Raw genomic sequence first — 23,997 nt, forward strand, 5'->3', positions numbered from 1 at the left:
TGATACTCATGCTCGTGGCAATAGCTGCATTTCTATTACAAATGTGTGCAATATTCCGCTAATGTGGAAAAAAAACATTTTTGCAATTGTGTCCAATAAAAATATTTAAAAAAATACACATAAATAAGTGATAAGTCATTAAAAATCATGGCAGCGATAGATGTAAACAGTTACATCTATCGCTGCTTATCCGGGGTCGGGTCGCGGGGTCAGCAGCTTACGGAGGGAGGCCCAGACTTCCCTCTTCCCAGCCACTTGTTCCAGTTCTTCCAGGGGAACCCCAAGGCGTTCCCAGGCCCATTTTGTCGGCCATTTTACAGAAGAGCTACGGATTCAACACATTCAAATCACACAACGTTTTATAAACTGTGTGATACTGTGAGAGCTCTGATGGAGCCAGCTGCACATTGTCCGAAATAAAAAAAACAAAAAAAAACTACAAAACACAAAGAAGGATACCTTCTGTTGTCTTCTTCACGGCCTTCGCCAAAACCCTGCTGTTGATCACGTGACTCATGATGCAGGAAGAAAAGTATTTCAATTACAGTTCTGGGAAATACGGCTATTATTTAGTTTTGGCTGATAAACCACTTCAAAATCACTTATCAAAAAATGTGAGTCTTTTTCAACGTCGCAGTGTTTCCATTAAGAAAATGTATTTTTGTAATTTCGACTTCCTCAATTCTATAGTTAATGGAAATGCATCTCATGTCTTGGAAGGTTTTCAGTTGTTTTTTTCATGTTCAGATAATTGTTTGAATAGAGCCCTGTGTGATATTAATACTTTGGGATTTGTTTTTCTAACCTAACTCCACTTTAAACCTCTCCTGATTTTCTCCCTGACCTGCTGTTCCTTCGTCTCTGTTTGTTCACGAAGAAACTTCCGAGGCCTTTAGAGTACAGCTGAATTTATACTTAAAGTTTACATATTTTTATTTAAAATAATGCAAAAATTATGTTTTTTCTTGTCATATATCTGTTACATAAAATTCCCGTAAAATAGATTTAAACTGTCATGTAACTTGAGAAAAGGTGAAAAAGTTGAAGGTATTCAAATGTTTTTGAAATAAACTGCAAAATATTTAACTTATTATTCTTCCAGGTGCATTAAAAATTTATATTTTTTTATCGTTTTTGTTAATCTGATGTTTTCTGGATGTCAGTTTTTCAGTTAACGCCGTCCTGACTGTTGTCTCACACTGAGTATTTATGCTGTAACCATCTTAAGCCTCTCCAGCTGACCAGCAGATCCCTGTGGCTTAAAGCCCTGCCATGTAAACAGGAGGTTGTAGAAGTTTACTGGGTGATCAGAGCAAGCCTCTCCTCTCAGATACTAACCCGACACTCTGTATGTACACAAACACAATTCATCTTATCCGCTGACGGCAGAAAAATAATCCAATCTGCTTCTGTTGTGACAAAAACAGCATGAATCATTGACTTTGATTTTCTCTACCAAATGTTCCAAGGTAACATCTTTGTTATTGTGAGCGAGTGACCCTTGACCTGAAAACAAAATAGAATGTTTTTCCTCAAGTACAGCAGAGACATCTATTTTAAGAATCCCCTGAGATCATCAAAGTACCAACAGGAAGAAGAAATGCTCGCTTTAAGCAGTGTTGCAGGGAACAGAGATCCCCTCAGAGAATTATGCAACAGGTTTATGATAAAACTATAAAGGACCTTAACCCTTTCCACCCTCACTCGGTCCCTGCCTCTGCCGTAAACATTCGCTCGTATAAACACCCCTCCTCCCTCTAATGCACTTTGTAGACGGCTTAGTTGGCTTTTAGTTACACTAGCAAGTCTCATCCTATTTGCTGGATTAGGTACAAATACTTCCTGTTTGTCCTCAGAAACTTTATGACACGCACAGATTACACGGATAGATGTGTAATCTGTGATACCTGGTTGATTCAATCCAAACCAGTAAATGTTTATTTTTTTTTCTGCTTTTTTCTTGTCATCGTAACAGTTTGCTCAAAATTTGTATGACAACTGAATGAAAACATAGCTACTGAAAATCAACTTAAAATGTGTGCATTTGTCCTGTGCTATGTTGACAGATCATCGTTTCATTTGCAGGAGAATGGAGGAAGGTCTCAAGCCTGAGAACAACATTTCCACTGTATTGTGTGGCTGTTTTTATGCAGGAGGAACTGGTGCACTTTACAGTGTAGATAATGTCATAAAGAAAAAAACCTCAACTATTGAAGCAACATCTGAAGACGGGAGTTAGAACCAAATAACCAATCATTCCAAGCATTTCATAATTCTCTCTGTAATGCCGTAGGGAGAAAAATGTTTTTAGATTGGCAAAAGTCTTAAAATCTCAGTCCCACAGAAAATTAAAAAGTTAAGCAACGTGGCCTCCCTGACCCAGTTAGACCAGTTTTGTCTGGAGGAATGGGCCCAAAATGACAGAAAACTATTGTGACAAACTGGTGGGAAGACACCTAAAACATTTGCCTCAAGTCAGCTTGAAAAAAATCTCGCTGAGATTTTTTTTCAAGTAAATATAAAACCTTTGGCAATACTAACTGATCTAAAATAGTTGGTTTCCCCCTTGTACTTATACTGATTGACCTGGACTGGGTAGTTCTGACACAGTTTTGGGGCGATGTGTGGCGTAGAGATGGAGCAGTCACCCCATGTAAGGAGGATATTAGTTTCCAGGTTTGATTAGTAACCATGGGTCCTCGCTGCATGTCTTCACTCCTTCTGTCTCTGTCCGTATTCAGTTTAATGCACTGCAAATAAAGGCCACTAGTGCCAGAAAAATCTTTAAGAAAACAACAGTTTTACACCAACATTAATGCTGTTTAAAAAAAACAAAAAACACAATTTTGTCATCTTTAGGACTGAGGCAAACACTAAAATCTCAAGTCAACTTGTCAAACCTAAACTGGATTAGTTTACACTGAAAACAGCTCCTTTCAAAGCAACTCATGACCAGTGAAAAACAAAGTTACTCCCAAAAGTATTTCTTCAAATCTCATCTCATTGTTTCTCACCAAACTTTTCAGATCCTCTGATGTTATGTCTGATCAGTTTATACTCTATAGTCGAATATATTAAAAAAATATCAAATGTAAAAACAGGCTTTTGTCAACAAACTGCATCTTCCATGTTAATCTGAAATATGAGGGTAATGTCACAGAGAGCCTGTACATCTGTAGCTTGTTTGCTTTTCTTCTCTTTCCATTTGTTTAACCTGTAAAAAACACCAGGTCATCAAACAATTCTGTGGTCAGCAAACACCTTTCCACTCGTCCTTACTTCAACGTTTGCTTGTTTCAAGTTCTCTGAAAGACGTAAGACTTTTGAGTTACTGTCGCTTCAGCTATTTTTCTTCATCAAATCTTCCCCATTTGTGTCCTTACGAGTCTTTGAATATGTAGATGAGTCATTACTCAGACTGAAATCTGAAATGTTCCGCTTGGAGGAACTATTGGAGCAATCTGTCTGTGAATGGCTGTTCGATAAATACCAGATGCTAATGTGAAAAAAAAAACCTGTTTACTCAGACGCAGGACGACGGGGGGTGAGACAATATGCAAAACGCCTGTTGAGAGACTCATGTCCCCGCTCTGCTTTCTCTAAACCTGCTGGGGGCTGAGTGGATCAGCTGCATTAAACATTGTCTTCCTCTCATTTGATGGCATTTCTCAGATGAAAATTCATTTATCAGAGAAGAAGTCAGGCTATATGTGGCAAAGCGATAGTTCAGCTGGCCTTTTAGTCTTAGTTTTAGTAGAATTCCTTTTTTGTCTCTTCAAAAACATTTTTGTTTTTCAAATTTAAAACTATATTTTAAGCTTAAAAGATGGTTATTTTTGTACAAATCCAAGAAAGTGTTAAAGATAAAGGCACAAGCTAACAAAGTTCTACTAAAAGCTAAACAGTGAAAATAAGACACAAATCATTGCAAAACATGAAGTATGACAATTTTTTTAACTTTTTTTGACAAAATACTCATAAAACATACCTATAAAACTTCTTATATGGCTGTAATTATTGGCATATCTTTTTTCAGAACAAGTAAAATATCAAAAGGGGAATAATTATGTAATCAGGTTGCATTTAATAAAATAAAATTTTATAAGAATGCAACTTACTAATATTGAATTTTCTGGGTTTTTTTGGTTCATGAGTCAATTTTTCTCAAAAAATGCTGAGTGATTACATATTTTTGCCCTGTGATTGGAAAAATGATACTTATTACAACAGTGTTATTAATTTCTTGAAAAGGAAATTAATCCATTAATAAAATGAACAAATAATATGAGCTGTAATTTTTTTGTTGAATTGTTTTTTTGTTTTCTAAAATGTGAAATTTAAGGTTTCCCAGGGGTTTTATGTTGCTTTAAAGGCTCAGTGTGATGCATGTGCTGACATCTACTGGTAAAATTAAAAACTGCAACCAACTGGAATTGTGTCATCCTGAAACTTCTACATGAAAAGGGTTCTTATTGTGGCATTTTAAAACATTGCGAAGGTACAAACGAAGCCTTAGGAATCACGCCACCCAAGGGTGAAGCTTTTGCTTCTTGGATGTTCAATGCGGTGAAGCCTAATAATAAAATATATGATCTCCATGGTTGTTTTCCATACTCCTCAGGTCCCAGAGGCTGCCGTTTTTAACCACACAGAGGCTGCTCTGTGTAAAAGCTGCTGTCATGGCTATTGTCGGGGCTCCACAGAGTATATTATGCCTCCAAGTCCTGCATCTGTGGTACCAATCCCAACTGTTTCCAAACACAGAGAACAAAGGCTCTCCTTTGTGCAAACTCCAAAATCTGGGGTATTATATGTCCCCTTGCTCCTGTGTCTGTTCTGATCTAAAAATGGTTCGCTTCAGTATAAAGAAGCCAAGTCAGGATTTAATGGTTTTAAATGATGTCTCTTAGTAACAGATTCCAGGCGCAGAAGATATTGAATAAGAAGGAAGAGAGGTATTGTCCAGCCAGCTCTGTAGAAGGCACGCACTGACGCTGAGATACTCAGGTCTGGAGGGATTGAAGAGAAGGTTTGGATAGGAGGGAAAATAGTAATGTGTTATGTAGAGCCTACGCAATGGAGGGCCTGAGGCAGAATTTGATATGGGGCCCCATTCAAGTTGAGCTCACTGTCTACTAACCACTACAGCACTATCAATGTCATAAGCTTTCAATGCCTGGTCCTTCTTTGCTAGAAACATTTACTAGAGATTGTTAGTTAGCTAGAGATGACATATTTAAGGGAATAGTTTGTAAATTCTGCATGTCTTCCATTGTAATTTCAAACTGCAGCTTGGACTGGAGACTACATTTAGTAATATGAGTTCAAAATGTCATATGTAATTTGTTCCTAGGCTGCAAACAGAGTCAACCTGAATGGTAGAGAAAAAAATGCCTCCATATTTCCTTACAGGTACTGGAGTCCCATTATACATGTTCACAGAAGCAGCGACTGTGTCGACTTTGGCCGTGTTTCTGTTCAGTTTACGCCTCCATCTGCAGCACCTCTCAGCTGTGACAGCATAACAACAACAAGAAGCTGTTTTATGAAGCTGCTCGGAGGTGAGGTAAGTGGAAAAACAGAAAGCCAACATAGTGGCAGCCTGACACTAACACAGCTTCTACTTGGTCTTTAAAAAAATGCCAAACCCACTGCCTTCTTGATTATTTACTCAGAGTGAATGTACATCAGAATCTGCCGCTTGATATTAAACTGCAGTCATCTTATGTGTCTGTAGAAGGTCATAAGTCTTTGAAGCTTGGCTCCTAATAATGTTTTGAGGAAACCATTCTGGAACAAGCTCAAACATCTCCACTCTGTTTGTCCTCGTCACATTTTTCAGAGAATCCTAACAGTAGCTTGTCCAACTCTCATAAAGCAGCTCAGTGAAAACTTCCAGAGTGCCCCCATGTTCCAGCTTGAAGGCCTCATTTATATTTGCCCAAAGTTTCCCTGAGCTAAGCCTCCCTGACCTATTACCCAAAGTTCCACAAAACATGGTTTGTTCGAGTCCTTTTAAAAACACAAGTTTTCACCAGATGTTGCTCCTTGTTTCTTTCCACAAAGTCATAAAAATAGTGTTTATAAAGAGTTGGTCTGGGTGGGAGGTACACTCTAATGACATCATAATCTCCTTGTTGTTGCCCACAGCCACTGCGGAGTAAAGTGCTGGGAGGCAATTAAAACTGAAATCATCTATGGTTGAGTGAATTTCTACGGAAAAGCTTCCACATTGCTTTAAACGCTCCAGTGTCATTTTCTGTAACTGTTGCCTGCTTCAGAACGCCTCCTTAGGCAACCTGATAACATCTCCCACTTGCTGTCATTATAGTTAATAGGCCTTTAAAGTCTGTTCAGGACTGCAAAAGCACTAACATGGGGTGCTAATGTAAAAAGCTTAGTCAAGACGCCAACATGACAAACCAGATCAATCACTGCCTTTGGCCAAATGTACATTTCCACATGGTAAATAAAAAGACAGGTTTTCAAAGGGCTTGGTTTGTTTTACACAATGAAGTGGCAAAATGAAGAGTACCAGCTGAAAATATAACAAAAGTTCTAATTTTGGTCAGGGTCTACCAAACTAACAGGTGTGAAAACATTCTTTAAATAAAACAGTACTGGTGGTGTTTCCTGTGACATCAGACTGAAGCTGATTGTGGAGGAACCTGGAGTATTGAAGGGGAGATTCTGATGAAACTGCAGATGTGATACCTTTGGTTTAAACATCGCGGCAGGATGGACATCAGGAGCACACCTATTTTTATGAGAGGACAGGAATGTCATTATCACCTTTATGCTTACGGATACTTTCTGCCTTTTCCACACACATTGTTACTCCATGACCTCTAACCCCCCCTTTTACAATTTTGAAGGAATTTTACTTTTAATTCTAAATCTTTTAACAAGTAAAAAAAAAAAAAAAAAAAATCTTTCTTGGCACTTTACCTGATAAACTCCCCCAGCGTGGACAATGTAGTGGATGCAAATGAAATGATATTATATTTCATGTGTAAATCATAATTTCAACATGCAACAGTTCAGTAGTTTTATTTGAGCAGTGATGCTACAAATGTGCAGCTGCTTCTGTCTGCAAAGCGACGTTCTTTACTATGAAACATCACTTTATTGTCTCGGAGTCCGACATCTCTGTGCTGTTCTCATTAGTAGATGCAGTCCATATGATCTGTTGACTGGTGTCAATAGATCTGAATGCGGTTTAGGTTTTCACTGGAGTATTCGACAAACTGCCGTTTGGCACAACAAAGACAGTTGTGTCACTTTTTTTTTTTTTTTTTTTTTACTTTGCTGGGATTTAGCAACAGTTTTTGCCTTTCCAACATTTGTTTGCTAAATGTGGCTATTTTGTGGACGGTTGTGATCACTTCTCTTCTTTCCCTTTGTTGTGTGACATCTCTTTGTAGTGTTTTTAGTGTCTGCAGTTTTTTGGTGTCTCTATTGTGATTTTGCACCATTTTCTTGTCATCTTGAGTTGTTTTTGTATCTCTTTGTTGAAGTCTTGACATAAAAAAACATAAAGTGGAACTTGGAAGACAAAGATGCGCCTGTTTCCCAGCAATTCAATGCTTACGTGACACTGCTACAGTTTTCTACGTTTGATATAAATATAGGGAAATATATTTATATATAATATAAGGCCTCTCTGTGATACAGTGGGAGATAATTAGTAGATGGACCAAGATGATGATAAAAGCACCACAGTGGATCATCTATCTCCATGTCTTCTGTTGCCTTACCAAAGTATTTATAGCCTTGTTTTCACATTAGCTACATTTCCATTCCAAGTATACAAAAAAGTTTTTTTTGATATTCTGCTAATTTTGAAAAAACACAATTTTACCATTGCATTGTTTCCTTTACATAAGAGATGTAAATAAAAATCACACGTGAATAAGCTTGGTCACGTCACATCATCAAAAATCATGGCAGCTGGAATGCCATGATTCCAGCTGCCATGAATATATCAGATGTAAATACTTACATAAGATATACTAACATTTCAGCCACGGCACTAGAGCTCATCCTATAGCAGCCGGCAGAGGAGACATCGGCATCTTACATCGGCGTTTGAGCTCTTTGTTCTTGGGATCGGCCACGCATTCTCTACTTTTGGAAAATTGAAGTTGGTAGTTTCATAGAAGGCCAACAAATTCAACACTTGACAGACAAACTCTGCCTTTGATGGACAGTGTGATGCTGTGAAAGCTCTTGTGGATCCATCTGCATGTTGTCCAACGATGTCAATGCCTACAAATAAGTGCGTTACTGTTGCTGTATAACAAACTGGTGGGTCTCGCCTGATTCACAAAGTTTTTCCATTGAAACAGACCATTTTTGATTTTGCTGAAAAACTACCTCATCCTAGCAACAAGTTTTTAAAATCAAATTAATTTTTTTCAAAATTGTCGTGTTTCCAGTAAGTGAATTTATTTTCGTGATTCCAATTTGTGCAAGTTTAATGTCAATGAAAAAAACATCATAATAAAATGAATCAAAAGCTTTCATATAGTACAACGATTCCCACACCAAGTGAGATGCGTTCAGGGTGTGTACCCTATTTCTTCACTCTATTTCTTCATTTTGCATTTAGTTCACAAAGTTCAAATTTGGCTTCTTTGACCAAAGCACCTTATTCCACTTTTGCTGTGTTTTCTGCAGACAGCAAACAGAACTTTTTATTGCTTTTCCTCTACAACAGATTTCTTCCTGGCACTCTTCAATTAAGGCTAGATTTGTGGAGAGGTTAGAGCCTCTTGGTTGCTTCTCTGATTACTGCTCTCCTTACCTGGATTGTCAGTGTAGGTGGACGGCCATGTCTCTGTAGGTTTGCAGTAGTACTTTACTCTTTCCATCTTTAGATGATGGATTTCACAGAGGTCTGTGACCTCTCTGCTGTGTTTCTTGGTCTTCATGGTGCTGTTTGTTCGCTAATGTTCTCTAACAAACCTCTGAGGCTTTATACTCTGAGACTCAGCCTCCTGTACCTTATCTGTCCTGTTGCTTACACACATTATTTGGCTTCCCCCAGCGCACATTTCCTGTTTCTACTGTCACCACAGATCACAGCATCGTCTGACAAACCAACTCCATGGGGACTCCTGGCAGACCTCATGTGTCAACCTGTCCATAACCAACCCACAGGGTGACGGACAGCTGATGAAAACAGACAGGAAATATTTAATCTCCATATCTTGTTTTAGTCTGGCAAGTTGATGACCACTTAAAACGCTCTAACCCCCACCACTCCGCCACCCTCAAAATTGGCATTGCCAGCCAAACTCCCAGTTGGTTTGCAGATTGCTTGAAAAGAAAAGATTTACCTCAAAGATCAGTCTTAAACTCTTAACACTCGGATCCAATTTTTTTTTCTAACATACAGACTCTGACTTGAGGGTCCGTCTCCAGACCACTGGACTCACGAGACCCAAGCCGGTTTGGCAGTGAACTCAAAGCTGCTCAAAAAAGATCGCCATTTCCGCAACATTTTTCTGTACGTTCATGGCTAACTACAGAGCTTTTTCTATATGAAAAGTATTTATTTTATTTTCCTCCAAAGCGGATGTAGTTTACTTTGCCACCATGTCTAACTTCCTGTCTCATTCATTACATTCTTATGAAATTACTGTGTAGTTGCGACCAAGGCAGACCCCAGGCAGGACAGGCAGAGATGCAGTAGCTGGGAATCACTAGCGGTCTGCCAGACTCCACCGACATTAATGTGTTCTGATTTCTGCGTATATTTTCCAACTTGATTTTCTGTTGGATCGGATGCCAAATCAGATCCGGTGTTTATTGGCCGTAAGGCTCATCTCGTCCACAATTTTTATTTCTGATCCCTGCATAAAGTTGTCAAATGCTTCCTTCCATTTTTATGCAGACGATTCTGTAATTCACAGGCATTTGAATCTCTACAGTCCACTTTTGATGCAGTAAAGATTTGTCTCAAACAATTGAAACCAAGTTTAAATGCTGAACAATTTGATATAAAACTGTTTTCAAATTCATCCATCCCTTCTGAGAATGTTCCCTTAACATGAACTGCCCAAATTAAAACTGTCAAGCTATGAGCCAAGCAGGACACAATTATACATATTATATGTATATAAAACCTATATAGGTATACTCTCTTTAATCTGAAATCCACATTAAACATTGTGTGCAGGGTAATAAAATCAACAAATACAACATAAAATAATCAAGTTACAGTTGAGACCAGCAGTTTACATACACCAAATAAAATGACTTTTTTTTCTTACTGTTAACTTTCTTACTTAACTTTCAAGTTAAATCAGAGTGAATTAGAATGACCAAAATACTTTTGATTTGCTGAATACCACAGTCATGAGAGAAATAATATGTTAGTTAGCAATATCTATCAACTATCAGTTGTTAGTTATCAATATCTTTAAAATCAGTAAATATTTCATCAGTATTTGGTAGATTTGCTTTTACATTTTGGCTTTCCTTCCAAAAGATTCTCACAATGCTTCATATTTTGAAGATGTTTATAAATAAACCTGTGACATATTATGTCATTATTGTAGCACTTGTAGAACTAATTTTGGTAATGCTAACTGAACTAAAACAAGAGAACTTTGGTCTGATTTGACTTCATGAAGTGAGAAAAAAAAATATGTGAATGTCATTTCATTTGGTGTTTGTAAACCCCTGGTTCCAACTGGAACAATAATCACAAACCTGATATTAAAACACAGTAAGATATTCATCAAAACATTTTTTCCTAATTTCTACATTCTTCTTATTGGACATTCTTCAAAAGATCTCAACACACTTTTATACAGTAATTTGCAAAAAAAAAATATTTCTACTCCTTATGAATCAGATTTTGACATTTTTTATCTGCAGGGCTTGATGTATTATATTATAATTTTACTTCATAGACCAACACATGTAACCTTTGATACTTTGTGTTTGTTCATCACATATAAACCCAATAAAGGTTTGTTGCTTAACTCCTCTTAAGGTGAGTTAAGAGGAGTGAAAAGTTCTGCAAGAGAGTGGTTATGTCTTCCCGAAACACAGATACAGACTGCTCTCTACTTTAAGCAAACGAGTGAAAACATTTCTTGTCACAGACACATATATACAAATAAACGTTACATCTTCCTTTCTTTGAAGGATTACACAGTCAAAGAGACAGAAATCTCAGTCAGGCTTTAAGAATCCTCTGAATCAGGGGTCTGCAACCTTTACAACCCAAAGAGACATTTTCACCCGGCTAAATAAAACTCCTTTACAAATGTTAAATGGCCTTCCAACAAAAAGGACAACGTGCAATTTCTGATAAATTTCTATTGCAGGAAATTTGTCGTCATACTTAAAGAACCATTTTACTTCAATTTTTAGGTGTTAAGATAAAGAAAATTCTAAACTTTTACCTTTTCTTTTATGCGATGTAGAGATTTATGAAAAATGATGTCAACTCCGCCCAGAAAGCTTTCAACAACAAAAATGTATCTAAAAGAACAGATCCTTCTGTGGTGGAACATCAATGTAGTTATTACATGAAGAACTGACAAACAGCAAAAACCCATTTATTACATTGATTAGATATATGCCTTTATTGTGTCATTCTCATTAAAAAATCCCAATTTTTCATAACTATAATCTTCAATGAATGAAAACCCTAAAAACCAGAGGTGCAGCATCAGATAACGTCAAGAAATTTGAAAACAAGATGATTAAGTGCAAAACAATATTTTATATTTTTGGAGCAAAAAAAAAAAAAAGACAAAGAAGTTGTAAACAGTTTTTCATAGTTAATTTTACTGCTTTATAATGTATAAATATTGTGGCAAGATTTGAAGACTTTATTTCCAAACCCTAATATCTATATCTAAATCTTACCAAGTATTTTTGGTCTCTAGGGTTAATATTTTAGTGCACTTGAAAAAGACAAAACTATCTTACAAGTAACTTTTTTCAGTATATTAGTTACCGTAGCTTTGAGTCAATAATTCCATAAATAGAAATAAAAAGTACTAGTTCCACAGGAAGATTTTTTCACCAAGACATTTTTCTGAGTTAGTTAAAAAGTCTGCCAGTGGAACTAGTACTTTTTATTAAAAATAAATAAATAAATAAATAAATAAATATATATATATATATATATATATATATATATATATATATATATATATATATATATATATATATTTTATTTATTTATCTTATATATATTATTTATATATATATATATATATATAAAGAAATTGTTGACTTTAAAAAGCTCACATATCTTGTTGAAAAGTAACTTGTAAGTTAGTTTTGTCTTATTTCAAGCGTACTAAAATATTTGCACTAGAAACTAGAAAAAAATGCTAATATTTTGTCTTTTGCATTGTGGAAGGTTCAATGGACCACTTGCGTCTCCGGCGCCGCAGGCTGCAGACCCCTGCTCTCAATTTATCGGCATTCAACAGAATCCAAACATTTTTTTTTTTTGTTTTCTTGATCCTTCAAGATATATGTAAAAAGAAATACACATAATTTCACAGGATTCTGTAAAACACAGATCAGATGTGAAATCTACACACGAATGTTTCCAAAGACACAGAAGAAAAAAAATGCATATATTTGTTTGTATTTTCGTTTTGAAGTGTGTGGGGGGGGTGTAATATTTACTGGTACACTGTTATACATTTCCCCCCTCCACCCAACATGCAAAAAGAATATATATATATATACATATATATATATATATATATATATATATATATATATATATATATATATATATATATATATATATATATAGGTCCACATATTTACAAAGCGCACACAGAACACGTCTCTACGCCACGTGAAGCTGACGCATCGCACACGGACGGTTTGCATTTCTAGTTCTGTTATTTCTACGCAGTCCTCGGTCGTTGTTGAATTTGGCTGGATGTGTTCATCATGCACGCGCCTCAGAGGAACGGGGGGCTGTACAGCAGTTCATGCATAATATAGATAGAGGTCCGGCTATACAGGGAGGTGAGCACTAGGTGGCAGCCTTTTCCCACTTTGTTAGCAGCTCTGAAAGGAGCAGGACATGCATAAGGCAAACACTACGCTAGGAGTCGGTCGTATTGCTTTTCATAGAGTGTGCATTGATCCTAGATTAGCATCGTTTGGGGTTTAAATGTGCATACTTTCTTTTTTTAAACTAATGAAAGGACAGAACTGCAGCTGGAACAAGATAAACACTTTCTCTCCACCTCACCGCGTCCTTGAGCATACCTGCGTCTTGTCTCCTCTCTTCCCTCCCCCTGGCTCTTTTCCTTCCTTCCTTCCTCTCTCCTCCTCCTCCTCCTCCTCTCCACAGGACAGCTGGAGAGACTGGCATTTCTCTAACAGCAGGGGGGGGAATCTGCACCCAGCCTCGGCCCACGCTGGGCAGAGAGAGGGGTGGGTGTGGCGTCGCAGACAGAGGTGTGTGTGTGTGTGAGACTGATGCATCGTCTGACCCGACCCTGGAACCGCCAGCGCTCGTCTGCAGCCTTCACAGCAGTGACTCGGGCTAAATGCTCCGGAGCACGAGTCACTCCGTCCGTGAATCAGGGTGAAAACTTCTCACAGGAGACGACGCACTGTACCTCTCACTCATCAAGGGCCCCAAATGATTTAGTTTAGATTAAATACCAAATTGGGCTCCTAATTGGAGAAAATGAGACAGAATGTCAACCTTCAGGAGAGGTCTCCGAAAAAATAAAGAAAAATGATGGGAGTTGGACGCAAACACTGATGGTGTGTTCACACCAGTCAAGTGTTCAAAAGCAGACTGATTTGTAGGAAACCTGACCAATCTATACGGATAGCAAAGTGAAAACTTGTCCGCCTAAAAACCTCCGTCTCTGTTTGGTTGAAGTGAACTCTGGTGTGGTTTGAATGCAAAAGTGAACGCCAAGCGGCCCAGAGACCACTCCCAAAGCAGGAAGTGGATGACAGCACAGGGCATTCTGGGTAAATTTTGGGTGAAAACAATCTAAAAGTCTAGCACTAGAGGGAGAAATGAACTTGTGGTCTTTGACCATAAACAGAAGAGAAATCCTACAACCGCTAAAATCAGACACCACTCCATTTCCTTACATTTCGAGAAGAGTGAAATTGTCATGTCGTCTTTGGACGTTTTCGTGTTGTTTCCTTCTGTGGTTCTTGATGTAGCGCCACCACAGGAGAGGAGGGGAACAGGTTTTCCAAAGAGTTTGGATTGTTTGAGGAAGTGCAGCGTAAAAGGGAACCGCAACAGCTGAAAATCTAACAAATATTTCTGTTTTGGTCGCCAATAGAACCAAGTCTACCGGACTATGAGGTGGGAAAACATCCTAAACATCCAGCTCTGAATGTTCCAGAAGGTCCCACTCAGGGGGTCGGTCCCAACGCTCTTTAGCAATGTAACCGAATATTAAGAGGAGGGAGAGGAACAGATGAGTTACAGCAGCAGGTGAGTGGAGGATGAGCGCCCACTGTGCTGAAGGGAGGCGTCTGTTTAGACTCTGGGTGAGAGAGCAGCAGGTTGATGCTTCCTTCTTTTTAAAGTAGCAAAGAAATGGAGGATAAGAGAAACCAGAGGAAGGGGAAAAAAGGAGACAGACAGAGACGGGGAAGATGTTGGGGATTGTGTGGGTCAGATGTGCCGGTGCAGCGCCGGTAGGGGGGAGGAGGAAAGGGCCGGTCGCGGTTCGATTCCTCGACTCTTCATGAACGACAGCAGCTGGTCAGGGATCTCGGCCAGGACGTCTTTGGCCAGCCGGGCCATGCTGAGCACCTGGTTACCGGACCTGTCGATGTAGTCTCTGAACGGAACGAACTAGAAGCAGGAAGGAAAACAAAATCTGTGGCAAATATCACTCCTTGTCACGCTACAACCATGGATTTCATGGTATTCCATCAGAATTTTAAAGACAGATCAACACCAAGCAGAACAGTTTGGCTGAGCCGCGGAGGAGAGGCCGTGTCTCTGATCTGCCCTTGATGTGGCACACAGGAGACCAAACCAGGTTCAGAAGTGTCGACCACAACCACTAAATTTAACCGGTAAAAATCTTAAAAGTGTGGTGTGCAATTTTGTTTGCAGACTTCACAGTCCATGTTATTGATGGTTTTGGTTGTATTTCTGCTTTGTTTGATGTTTTTGGTTGTGTTTTATTTTGGATAGTTAAAATATCTTCCAGGTCTCTAGCTAAGTGTTCTTCACAAAATTAACATGCATGGGTCTTTGAGAGGAGCCCTGGCATTATTATGCCATTATCAATATATTATTTCAAAATGGTCTCAATACAACCTTATTATTATTTTTTACCATATTTACCATAATTTATCGTGCAGGAAAATTTGTTATTGCAACAGGCTTAGCAATACATTTTGGTTATCAGCCACAACAGCAGGATTATTATTGGCAATTGATATTATTATTGATATTGGCCTTTATTTTCACATTCTTGCATTCATAATCTAAACCATTCCATTGTAGCTCTGGTTGTTTTTGTCTCAGTTCATTTTCCCTCCAGCTTCTCTGTCTCTGTTGATGAAAAACATCCCCACAGCATCATTCCACCACTACCGTGTTTCACCAAAGGGTTGGCGTTTTCAATGCAATTCAAAAACACTTTACTGATACCAACGGAAAATTATACCAAAGTCATGTACTGAGTTATTTAACACCACAAATACTAGATTTTAAATTTTACTTTTGACCTCATTGGCAGATTTAGGTTTTAATTTTCCAGCATATTTCTTCTGCTTGGAAGTAATATTAATGTTTTGGAGTTGCCCAGCCCTAATAAGTCCTAACAAGAACCTGTGAGAATATCTACGGAAGAAGCTAGCATGAAAAAAACATGACTCCTGTTTCCAATCAGAAACAAAATTAAAGAAAGAATAAAAGTAATTCAAATTTAGATTAAATGCTTCATGTTTCACATTCCAGGACATTCCTTATTATTTACAATTACACTCCATTTTGTGTTGGTCTGTCACACAAAATCCTCATAAAAAGCATTCAAGTTTGTTACTTTATCAAGGATTGTGATCGTCGTTGCAAGCGTTTAATCAGCTGTGGACAATAAAAACTGAAGGACATAAGCTTCAGGTAATGTTCTTTTTTTTTTTTTTTTTAGGCAGATGACATTTGGAAAAGAAGCAATTTTCACTCAAGCAGGCTATTATGTCCGTAGGACTCTATAAAAAAAGCCTGGAATAATAAACATGAGGGTTTGAAAAAAGATGCTGATGTTTGACAATAAGCAAAAAGAGATAAGAGATGAGAACGAAAGAACAGAGATGTGGAGATGAATTTAGACTGATAAAGAAGCACTAAGGAGAGCTTCTAGCAGATAAACCAGATGTATAAATAGCCAGCTGTAAGAAGTCGTTTGACACCGCTGATGTCTCTGGGGTTGTATAATCGTCTGAACGTTGAATATTTGTGTGTGGAGAAGGCCGACAAAGCTGCGTTTTTAGATTAGATTGCTTCCGACTGGAGGGTTGGGAGCCGTCGCTGAACATCCAGGATGTTCAGACCAGAAAAAAAAGTCAGCAAGAACAAGATGGAGCAGTGAGGTGGGATTTTTTTTAAAATTTTTGTTCCGGAATGAAAAGAAGATAACCTGTAGTGGGTTTTTTTAAGTGTCCATTAGAATGAAAATGCTTCTGCCTCCAGCTGGTTCTGAAATTATTATATATAAAAAAAAAAAACATAAAACAAACACTGCTGTTTCTATCGTGTTATTATTCAGTTTTAAAAAATTAAAGAAAGTAAAAAAAATAAGTATAGGCCAACAAAATCTATAAAGTATTACAGTTTGAAAAAAATGAATAGATTTTTTTCTAATGCTGTTTATGTAAAAGCAGATTTGGGGTTTTTACTTTATCAAACTGGTTCTCAAAAGTCTTCACACCCCTGCTTTTTATGTGACATACATCTTAGGGCTGCAACTAATGATTAAAAAAAGCCTTTTCTTTTACACAATATTAGAAATACATTCAAATATGCAAATAATTGAATCAAAGTTTTAAAGACAAATTAAAATGTTAATGCCTGAAATGCAGCAACACAGGATTCCTTTAGCATACGCTTCCTCAAAAGACGCGTCTGCAGCTGTAGCATACTGTCTGCTTAACTGTTGGTCATTTTTTGGATTAAATAGCAAAAGGAGCTAAAAGGAGAGTTTTTTACAGGATTTGAACCAGGTGAAACTAAAAATTCCACTTGAGTTTTGAACAAAAAATAATTACAAAGATTTTTTCTTTTTATCTTATGCCTACATTAATGTTAACTTTTTTTTAAATTTTATTTTTAGTCTGCATCTCCCAGTTAATGAGCAATCGATTAATAAATTAGTTGATAATGATCTCAATAGTTGATTAATCACAGTTAATTTGATTAATTGTTTCAGCCCTAATACATTTTGTGTTATTCAAATAAAAAATCTGATCAAATCTGTAAAGAAGCTTCAACAACCTGGTTCTGTGTGTACACATCCTAATCTAATACTTGTAGGATAAATGTACAAAGATATGAGTCAGGAGAAGCACACAATCATAAAATGGAGTTGTGTGCAATCAGCTGAAACCACAGTACGTCTTATTTTGACATGAGACGGTGTGACCAAACAGTGTCAGCCATCAGAATCTGAGTCCCTGAAACATCCCATCTTCTACGGGGACCATTTTGGGAGTGAATGAATGTGACCTCTCTTTAGAAGCTACATAAACCTGAAATGGATTCTGGTTTACTTTAAATTCAGAAATATTTCAATCTTTTTCTTCATTTCAGCTAAAATCCATACAGCTTACAGTATGCGACCTGTGTGATATGAGACAGCCTGAACGTGACAGTAAGGAGAAAAATAAAATAATGACACAAACAGAAGGAATGCGTTCTGCCCCGTCTGTGACGCCCTTCCCTCTGAAGGCTTAATTAAGGCAAAAACGGAGGGAGAACTCTGCGCTTCTTCAAGTTGATCCTAACAGAAATTCTCTCATCAGTTGCAGCTTTTATGAAATAATGATTTCATCTGCATATTTGAAGGTCTCACAGTGCAACCACAAAAACAAGAGGGTGCTGTGCATATTAAACACAATCCTTTGGTAAGCTAACTGTAGCGTCGCACTTTGAGCTCACATCACAGCCAATAAACAATTGTTTACATGAACTCGCGGACCATTAAGAGGCGCCTGCGGACCACCAGTGGTCCGGGACCGCAGTGTGAGAAAGACTGATCTAAAGCAGGTACTGATCAACCTCACAGCGTTACCTACTGGACCTGTTCTAGTTATTACTTCAAATTGAGGCTGAATATCTTAAACTGTACTATTTTAATCTCTACTAGAGCCTATAAATATTTATATGCGATATATTCACATATATATTACAATATTTTGTTAGCAATAAATCTACACTTTTGTCACTCGCCTGCTCTTAGTTTGACAGTGCAGTGTGGAAGTGAACTACAGGGGTGAAAATGAAATAAATGTTGCAATTTTGACCCCGAATCGAACTGAGCGACAACACACACAGTTAACAGAAATAAAATATCTGTGTGTAACTGTAACATGATTTTATTTTAGCAATATTATAGATGTCCAGTTTATCAAATTCATTGTCGTCAGTGAGGCAGTATTTTTTCTGTAAGGTCGACCTGCAGCCTGAATAATGACGTTTGCCCCCCAAATCCACCCAATGCTACAAAGTGAAGCTACTGCATGTCGGTTCGAAATGTTGTCGATGGGATGATAACCAGAGGGCTGTTGCTCAGGAGCTCTCGGAAATTGGTTTTACATTTTGTGCAAGAGTTTCCACTGTTTAGTTCCTGATCTGTGTCACCACCAAGTGAATCCACCCAAACCAACACAGAACCCAGAGCCATATCAAAGTCTTTTCCCACATCTGGTGACAGTTTGCTCCCCCCCAGCTTCCTAAGAACTGGAGATTCTCTTTTTTGGAAAAGTGTTTACCTGGCTGACGGACAGCTGAGTGGATGAGACTCGCACAGCAGGGGACGGATGAAGCCTCTAGAAATATCTTTACTTAGCAAGAAGCCTCCTGGTGACCCTCAGGTTCAGGACACTGTGGAAAGTGGCATTCATCCAACTATTTTGGAGTACGTTGGGAGAACTTAGAGAAGTTCTTCTTGATGTCTCCTTGTGGTGCACCTGCCATCCTCTCCACATCTGGGATATCTGAGCCAACTTTCTGTCCTGAATTGTTAACGTACCCGTCTGGGGAACAGTTTACCTCAAAGACATCGGTAGCTCTGCCATTTAGAGACGGTCTTTTTGATAAATCAGTGGCTGTGATGTCTCTGTTGAATCCGTTTTCATTCTGGTAATTGAAAGACACTCGCAAATGTGTCTTTCAGAGAACTCTTCTCTGGCACAGCCAGAGATGGAATCGATGGAGCAAAAACTTGTGCTGTCAGATCAGAAAAAGCTTTGGCTGTGAGGTCATGAAGCATAGAGACAGATAAATCTTCCCCAGCCGGGTTAGATTTTTCTTTGGGAACGATTGGAAAATCGTTCCCTGCGGCTGAACTCTCACACTTAAGATTGGATTGTACTGTCGTCTTTGTACAGCCACTAATATTGCTTTGACTGTGGACAGTCTGACTTACAGAACAAACCTCCCCAGCTGGGTCAGTTTGTCCAAAGGCGGTGCAGTCGTCCTCAGTACTGTCTCGTATAGTCTTAGTCAGGTTAAAGTCTGTGGTCCCACAGACATCGGTTGCCTTTTCAGAACAAACCTCCCCAGCTGGGTCAGTTTGTCCAAAGGCGGTGCAGTCGTCCTCAGTACTGTCTCGTATAGTCTTAGTCAGGTTAAAGTCTGTGGTCCCACAGACATCGGTTGCCTTTTCAGAACAAACCTCCCCAGCTGGGTCAGATTGTTCTTTGGTTTCAGATGAAAATCCTTTCCAAAACAAATCGCTCTCATCATCCTGATAGCCACCTTTGTCAGAATGCTTCCCAGGAAAGTCACGGTTGCATACTTTCTTCAAACCCGTGGTCACCGCCTATCCAAGGCCAAAACCGAAACACAGTTGGGTTGTTGAAGCATAGAGGTCAGGGAAATTAGCATGTCCAAACTGATCAATGTTAATTTTTCACTGAATATACTGTAAAGCAAATAAAAATAGCCAGTAACTGCAAGCTATTTCTACTAATATAACAATTTTTTGATATACTTTAACCTAAATGAAAGAAATATTAGAAAAATACATGAATTATTTATAAACTATCACTTTTTAATCATGTTGCTCCAGTTTTGTCCTATCCTGTAACAGCTTGTAAGACAAAGCATACACGCTAGCTAGCTAGCAACCTGGTGCTGCTACAGTGATGTAGCTCAGCACAAAACACAAACACCCTAGCTAGCGCTAGATGCCACCATGCAGCCGAGTGAACACAGTTAGCTAGCTCCTCTGTGTTCCTGACTGTAACACAGAGGAAGCCAACCTGATCCTTGTTATGAATTAGCACCACCACCATAACACGTAACAGCATGCCGGCAGGGCGTGTTACGCCAAGCGGGATCTGATACACCCCCAGCGTTGCACACAAGGGTTAATACAGCCACATCCTTTCAATTTAAAATAAACAAATTCAATGATTTAAGAGTCCAAATAACTACATTTTCTGTTGTTCTTTAAGGCAGCAGTGAGTAACTTTTGTAAAAATAATTGTTTTACATATTTGTTAAAACTGTTATTATTTCGCGACAGTAAAATATGAGACAGATAATCTGTGAAAAAAAGCAGCTTTTGCCGTCTAAAGAAATGCTCCAGTCCCGGTCAGAAACAACCAATGAGAGCCAGGAGGAGGGTCTTAGTGCTGTCAATCAATCTCGTGTACACAATGTTAAATGTGCTAATGGTGGAGAAAAACATCTCACCATTACAGAAAAATAGTTTATCTGCCTCCATCTGCAGCCATGCTAACTAACCTGAGCATTCTCCAGTGTGGGGAACTAGCTGCAGCGTAGCAGACAGGGACAGTGTGAGCAGCGCTAAGACCCGCCTCCGGGCTCTGATTGGTTGTTTCTTCCAGAGCGGTGTATTTCTGCAGATAGCAGTAGAACCACAGCAAGAGGAGCTCATTTTTTTCACAGATTATCTTTCTGATTTTATGCTATCACCACAGAATGATAGTTTTAATATTTAAAAAATATATTTTCTAATTAAAGTTACCTACTGCAGTCTCTAAGCTGAGCTTCCACATTACAGAGCAGCCCTAACCTGCCACTCCCCCAACTCAGCTCCGCCAGACTAGCGGCAGCAGCAAACACCTGGTGGAACAGTGTGTTTTCTGAGCTCATTTTAAGAACTACTACTCCATGCAATACGTCTAAAAACACTAAATGGCATCATGAGGATCATGTTGTCATGACATCCTGAAGGCGGAGTGTCTGAAAGAGCAGGAGCTTCTTAAAGAGACAGAAGTCTAATTCCAAGGCGTTAAATTGCAAAATCAAATCTCTTTTATGTCATATTTGATATATACATGTTTAAAACAACTGAAGATAACATAGTTACTTGATTGTGCTATAAAATCCCACTATATACCTGGAAAATACAAAATGCTGCCACTATAATGACAACTTACAGTGTAAAAATGATCATCATTAACAGCTTTTCAATATCTTCTCTGAATTGTTTTAAATTCTTTTTTCTTGTACCTGAATAAAAACTCAAATTTTTCACCACAAAAACAAACAAAAAATTCCTCAATCAGCCTGAATGACTCACATCCAGTAGTTAGTACCAAGAACATCAGGCTATGCCTGCTGGCCATTGCAGACTTTAAGACTTCCAGTGCTGTGTGTTTGCCTCCTTTGTTCCAACCTGCCACCGTCTTCACTCATGATTCAAATCAACCACCTGCAGTGTTTGCAGTGATTTGCTTGTGTGTTAGGAGTTTGTCAAAGCTACTAAAGCATCAAGCAGAGATATGGATTTTTTATTTATTATTTTTTGTGGTAAATTTCAAATTCTGTAGGTTTAGGTACATTTGAGACATTTGATAAAATTTCTTTAGAAATAAAAACATTTCTTTTTTCCTCATTGGTTGATAAAATGTAAAATATATGTACTGCTGCTTCCTGAGACATTGCTGAATATAATAATTATCTGGAACTGACAACAAAACTAAGTAGCTAGTATCAGACAACAAAAACTGATTAGCTGAAATCCATGACTACTTAAACCACCTCAAAAATGCTCATAACTGCCTATTGTAGTAGTTAAAAGATCAAAAAAATACTTTAATCTGCTTTAGTATGAACAGTGGAAACCGTCTCAGTGCTACTGTAGAACCTAGCATCAACTGTCTTCCTTATCTCTGCTATTGGGGGTTCAGCCAATCAAAACCAGGTTGGAGCAGCATTGAATGTATTTATAAATACACTCATACATTTTAGGGTACAATCTTCAGATTCTATAGTAATTGTTAAATATGGAGGAAAAGAAATGCTGACAAAAAGAACTGAAATGTTGTAGATCCATCATCCTGCCAAACATTTTAGCTGAGAATCAGTGTTGTTAGAGCAAAAGCAGTCACCAAATGAAAATAATGAAACAGTTAAATGCAAAATAGTGTGTAGTGATTGAACTCCCTTCTTTTGCTGTTAATCTAAATATCCCTGTTAAGCCACAGCTAGAAGGTTAAAAGCAACTGAGTGATTAAATGTGATTAGCATTGCTGGGAGAAGAGCTTTAATCACCAGGTCAATAACAATAAGACATACACTGTAAAAGCAACATAAAGAAAAAAAGCATTTTATTAGTTACAGTGAAGAATTCTACTTACTTAAAGGTGTTTAATGTGTGGAAATGAACAGACATTGACAAAAAGACGTCAAAGTAGATTCTACAAACTGATAGTTTATGATATGAAAGCCTAACATTCCTGTGATGATGATTATGTGCATTTATCATCACAAACACTCATTTATCATCGTATCGTACTCTCTGCAGGCCGACAGAACGGTCCTCACCGCTGCCATCTGGATACTTAACAGCACATTGTTACCACAAGATTCGCTTTATCTGCTTCCTCATATCTCTGAAAGGTTCTCCAAAACAACTGCTGGCAGATGTGGTTTTATCGCCTGCTCACGATAAAACACGCAGCAGAACCAGTTTTCTTTTTCCAAAAAGAATATGGGCAATTTTAGATCTGGTAATGGAATGAATGGGTGAATGTCTTTGAGGGGGAAATGCACTGAGAACTCTTCTTCACATGCTTTTTAGCCACTTCCATTATAGTTCCCTGTAAAGGATCGCTATTTTTGGCAGATAAATGCCAAAGTGTTTTCAAGTGTTTATCAGGACAGTGTTAAGCTTAATGCAGGCGGTAAAGGAAAAGGAATCCAAAACTATATATGGAATTGGACATAATACAGAAAAGGAATTTTAAAAAATACTGTCAAAATCCCTATAGCTCATGAAAAATCATTAAGTATCACACACACTTTAGTTGGAAAACAGACAGCATTTATTAAACTACAGTTATACTATTATTATATTGCCCTTTATGTCGTGAGATCTCAAAGGGTATAATATGGATTTTCTATGTGGATCTCAGGTTGGAATTGAATAGGCATTGGTTTTACCATTAAATTATATACTTGTATGTTGTGACATGACTTATTTATATAGGTTATATAAAAATATATATTATTTACTAAATTAATTCATTTCAAATGTCTAAAAAGAACTAATATATTTGTTGCATCATGACAAAACCAGGAACAAGTCACCAGAGTAGAAACAGAAAACTATAAATAAAAACCATACAATTCAGAGAAAATAGTGATGTTCCTTTTTTTGTTTAATATCCTAGTTGAGGTTATGAAGAAAACGCTCCATGCTTTAAAAAGCAGTTTCTGAGGTTTTAAAATGGTAAATGTTGTGTCTGAATTTTGCTCGTTTACAGAGTAGATCTGCGTCGTTTTTGGGGGGAAATTTATGCTTCTTT

The 23,997-nt window shown here is 37.9% G+C and overlaps 1 protein-coding gene and 2 long non-coding RNA genes across 3 annotated transcripts in view; 2 read left to right on the plus strand and 1 right to left on the minus strand.

Annotated features, from left to right (window-relative positions):
* Window positions 1–23,997, plus strand: part of LOC116720590 (uncharacterized) — a 957,300-nt gene that overhangs the window by 217,730 nt on the left and 715,573 nt on the right. The gene's annotated exons all lie outside the window — the stretch shown is intronic.
* LOC116720582 (uncharacterized) overlaps window positions 7,079–23,997 on the plus strand; it is a 44,969-nt gene continuing 28,050 nt past the window's right edge. Inside the window, exons 1-3 of the long non-coding RNA XR_004339417.1 lie at window positions 7,079–7,088; window positions 20,678–20,683; window positions 23,003–23,006. This is a non-coding gene — a long non-coding RNA (uncharacterized LOC116720582). The remainder of the gene's footprint in view (window positions 7,089–20,677; window positions 20,684–23,002; window positions 23,007–23,997) is intronic.
* LOC116720384 (copine-9-like) overlaps window positions 14,160–23,997 on the minus strand; it is a 92,563-nt gene continuing 82,725 nt past the window's right edge. The window contains exon 20 of the mRNA XM_032563633.1: window positions 14,160–14,836. Coding sequence (XP_032419524.1) covers window positions 14,654–14,836 — 183 coding nt within the window. The 3' untranslated portion in view covers window positions 14,160–14,653. The remainder of the gene's footprint in view (window positions 14,837–23,997) is intronic.

Source organism: Xiphophorus hellerii, chromosome 1, assembly GCF_003331165.1.
Source record: "Xiphophorus hellerii strain 12219 chromosome 1, Xiphophorus_hellerii-4.1, whole genome shotgun sequence".
In the NCBI taxonomy this organism is placed as follows: Eukaryota; Metazoa; Chordata; class Actinopteri; order Cyprinodontiformes; family Poeciliidae; genus Xiphophorus; species Xiphophorus hellerii.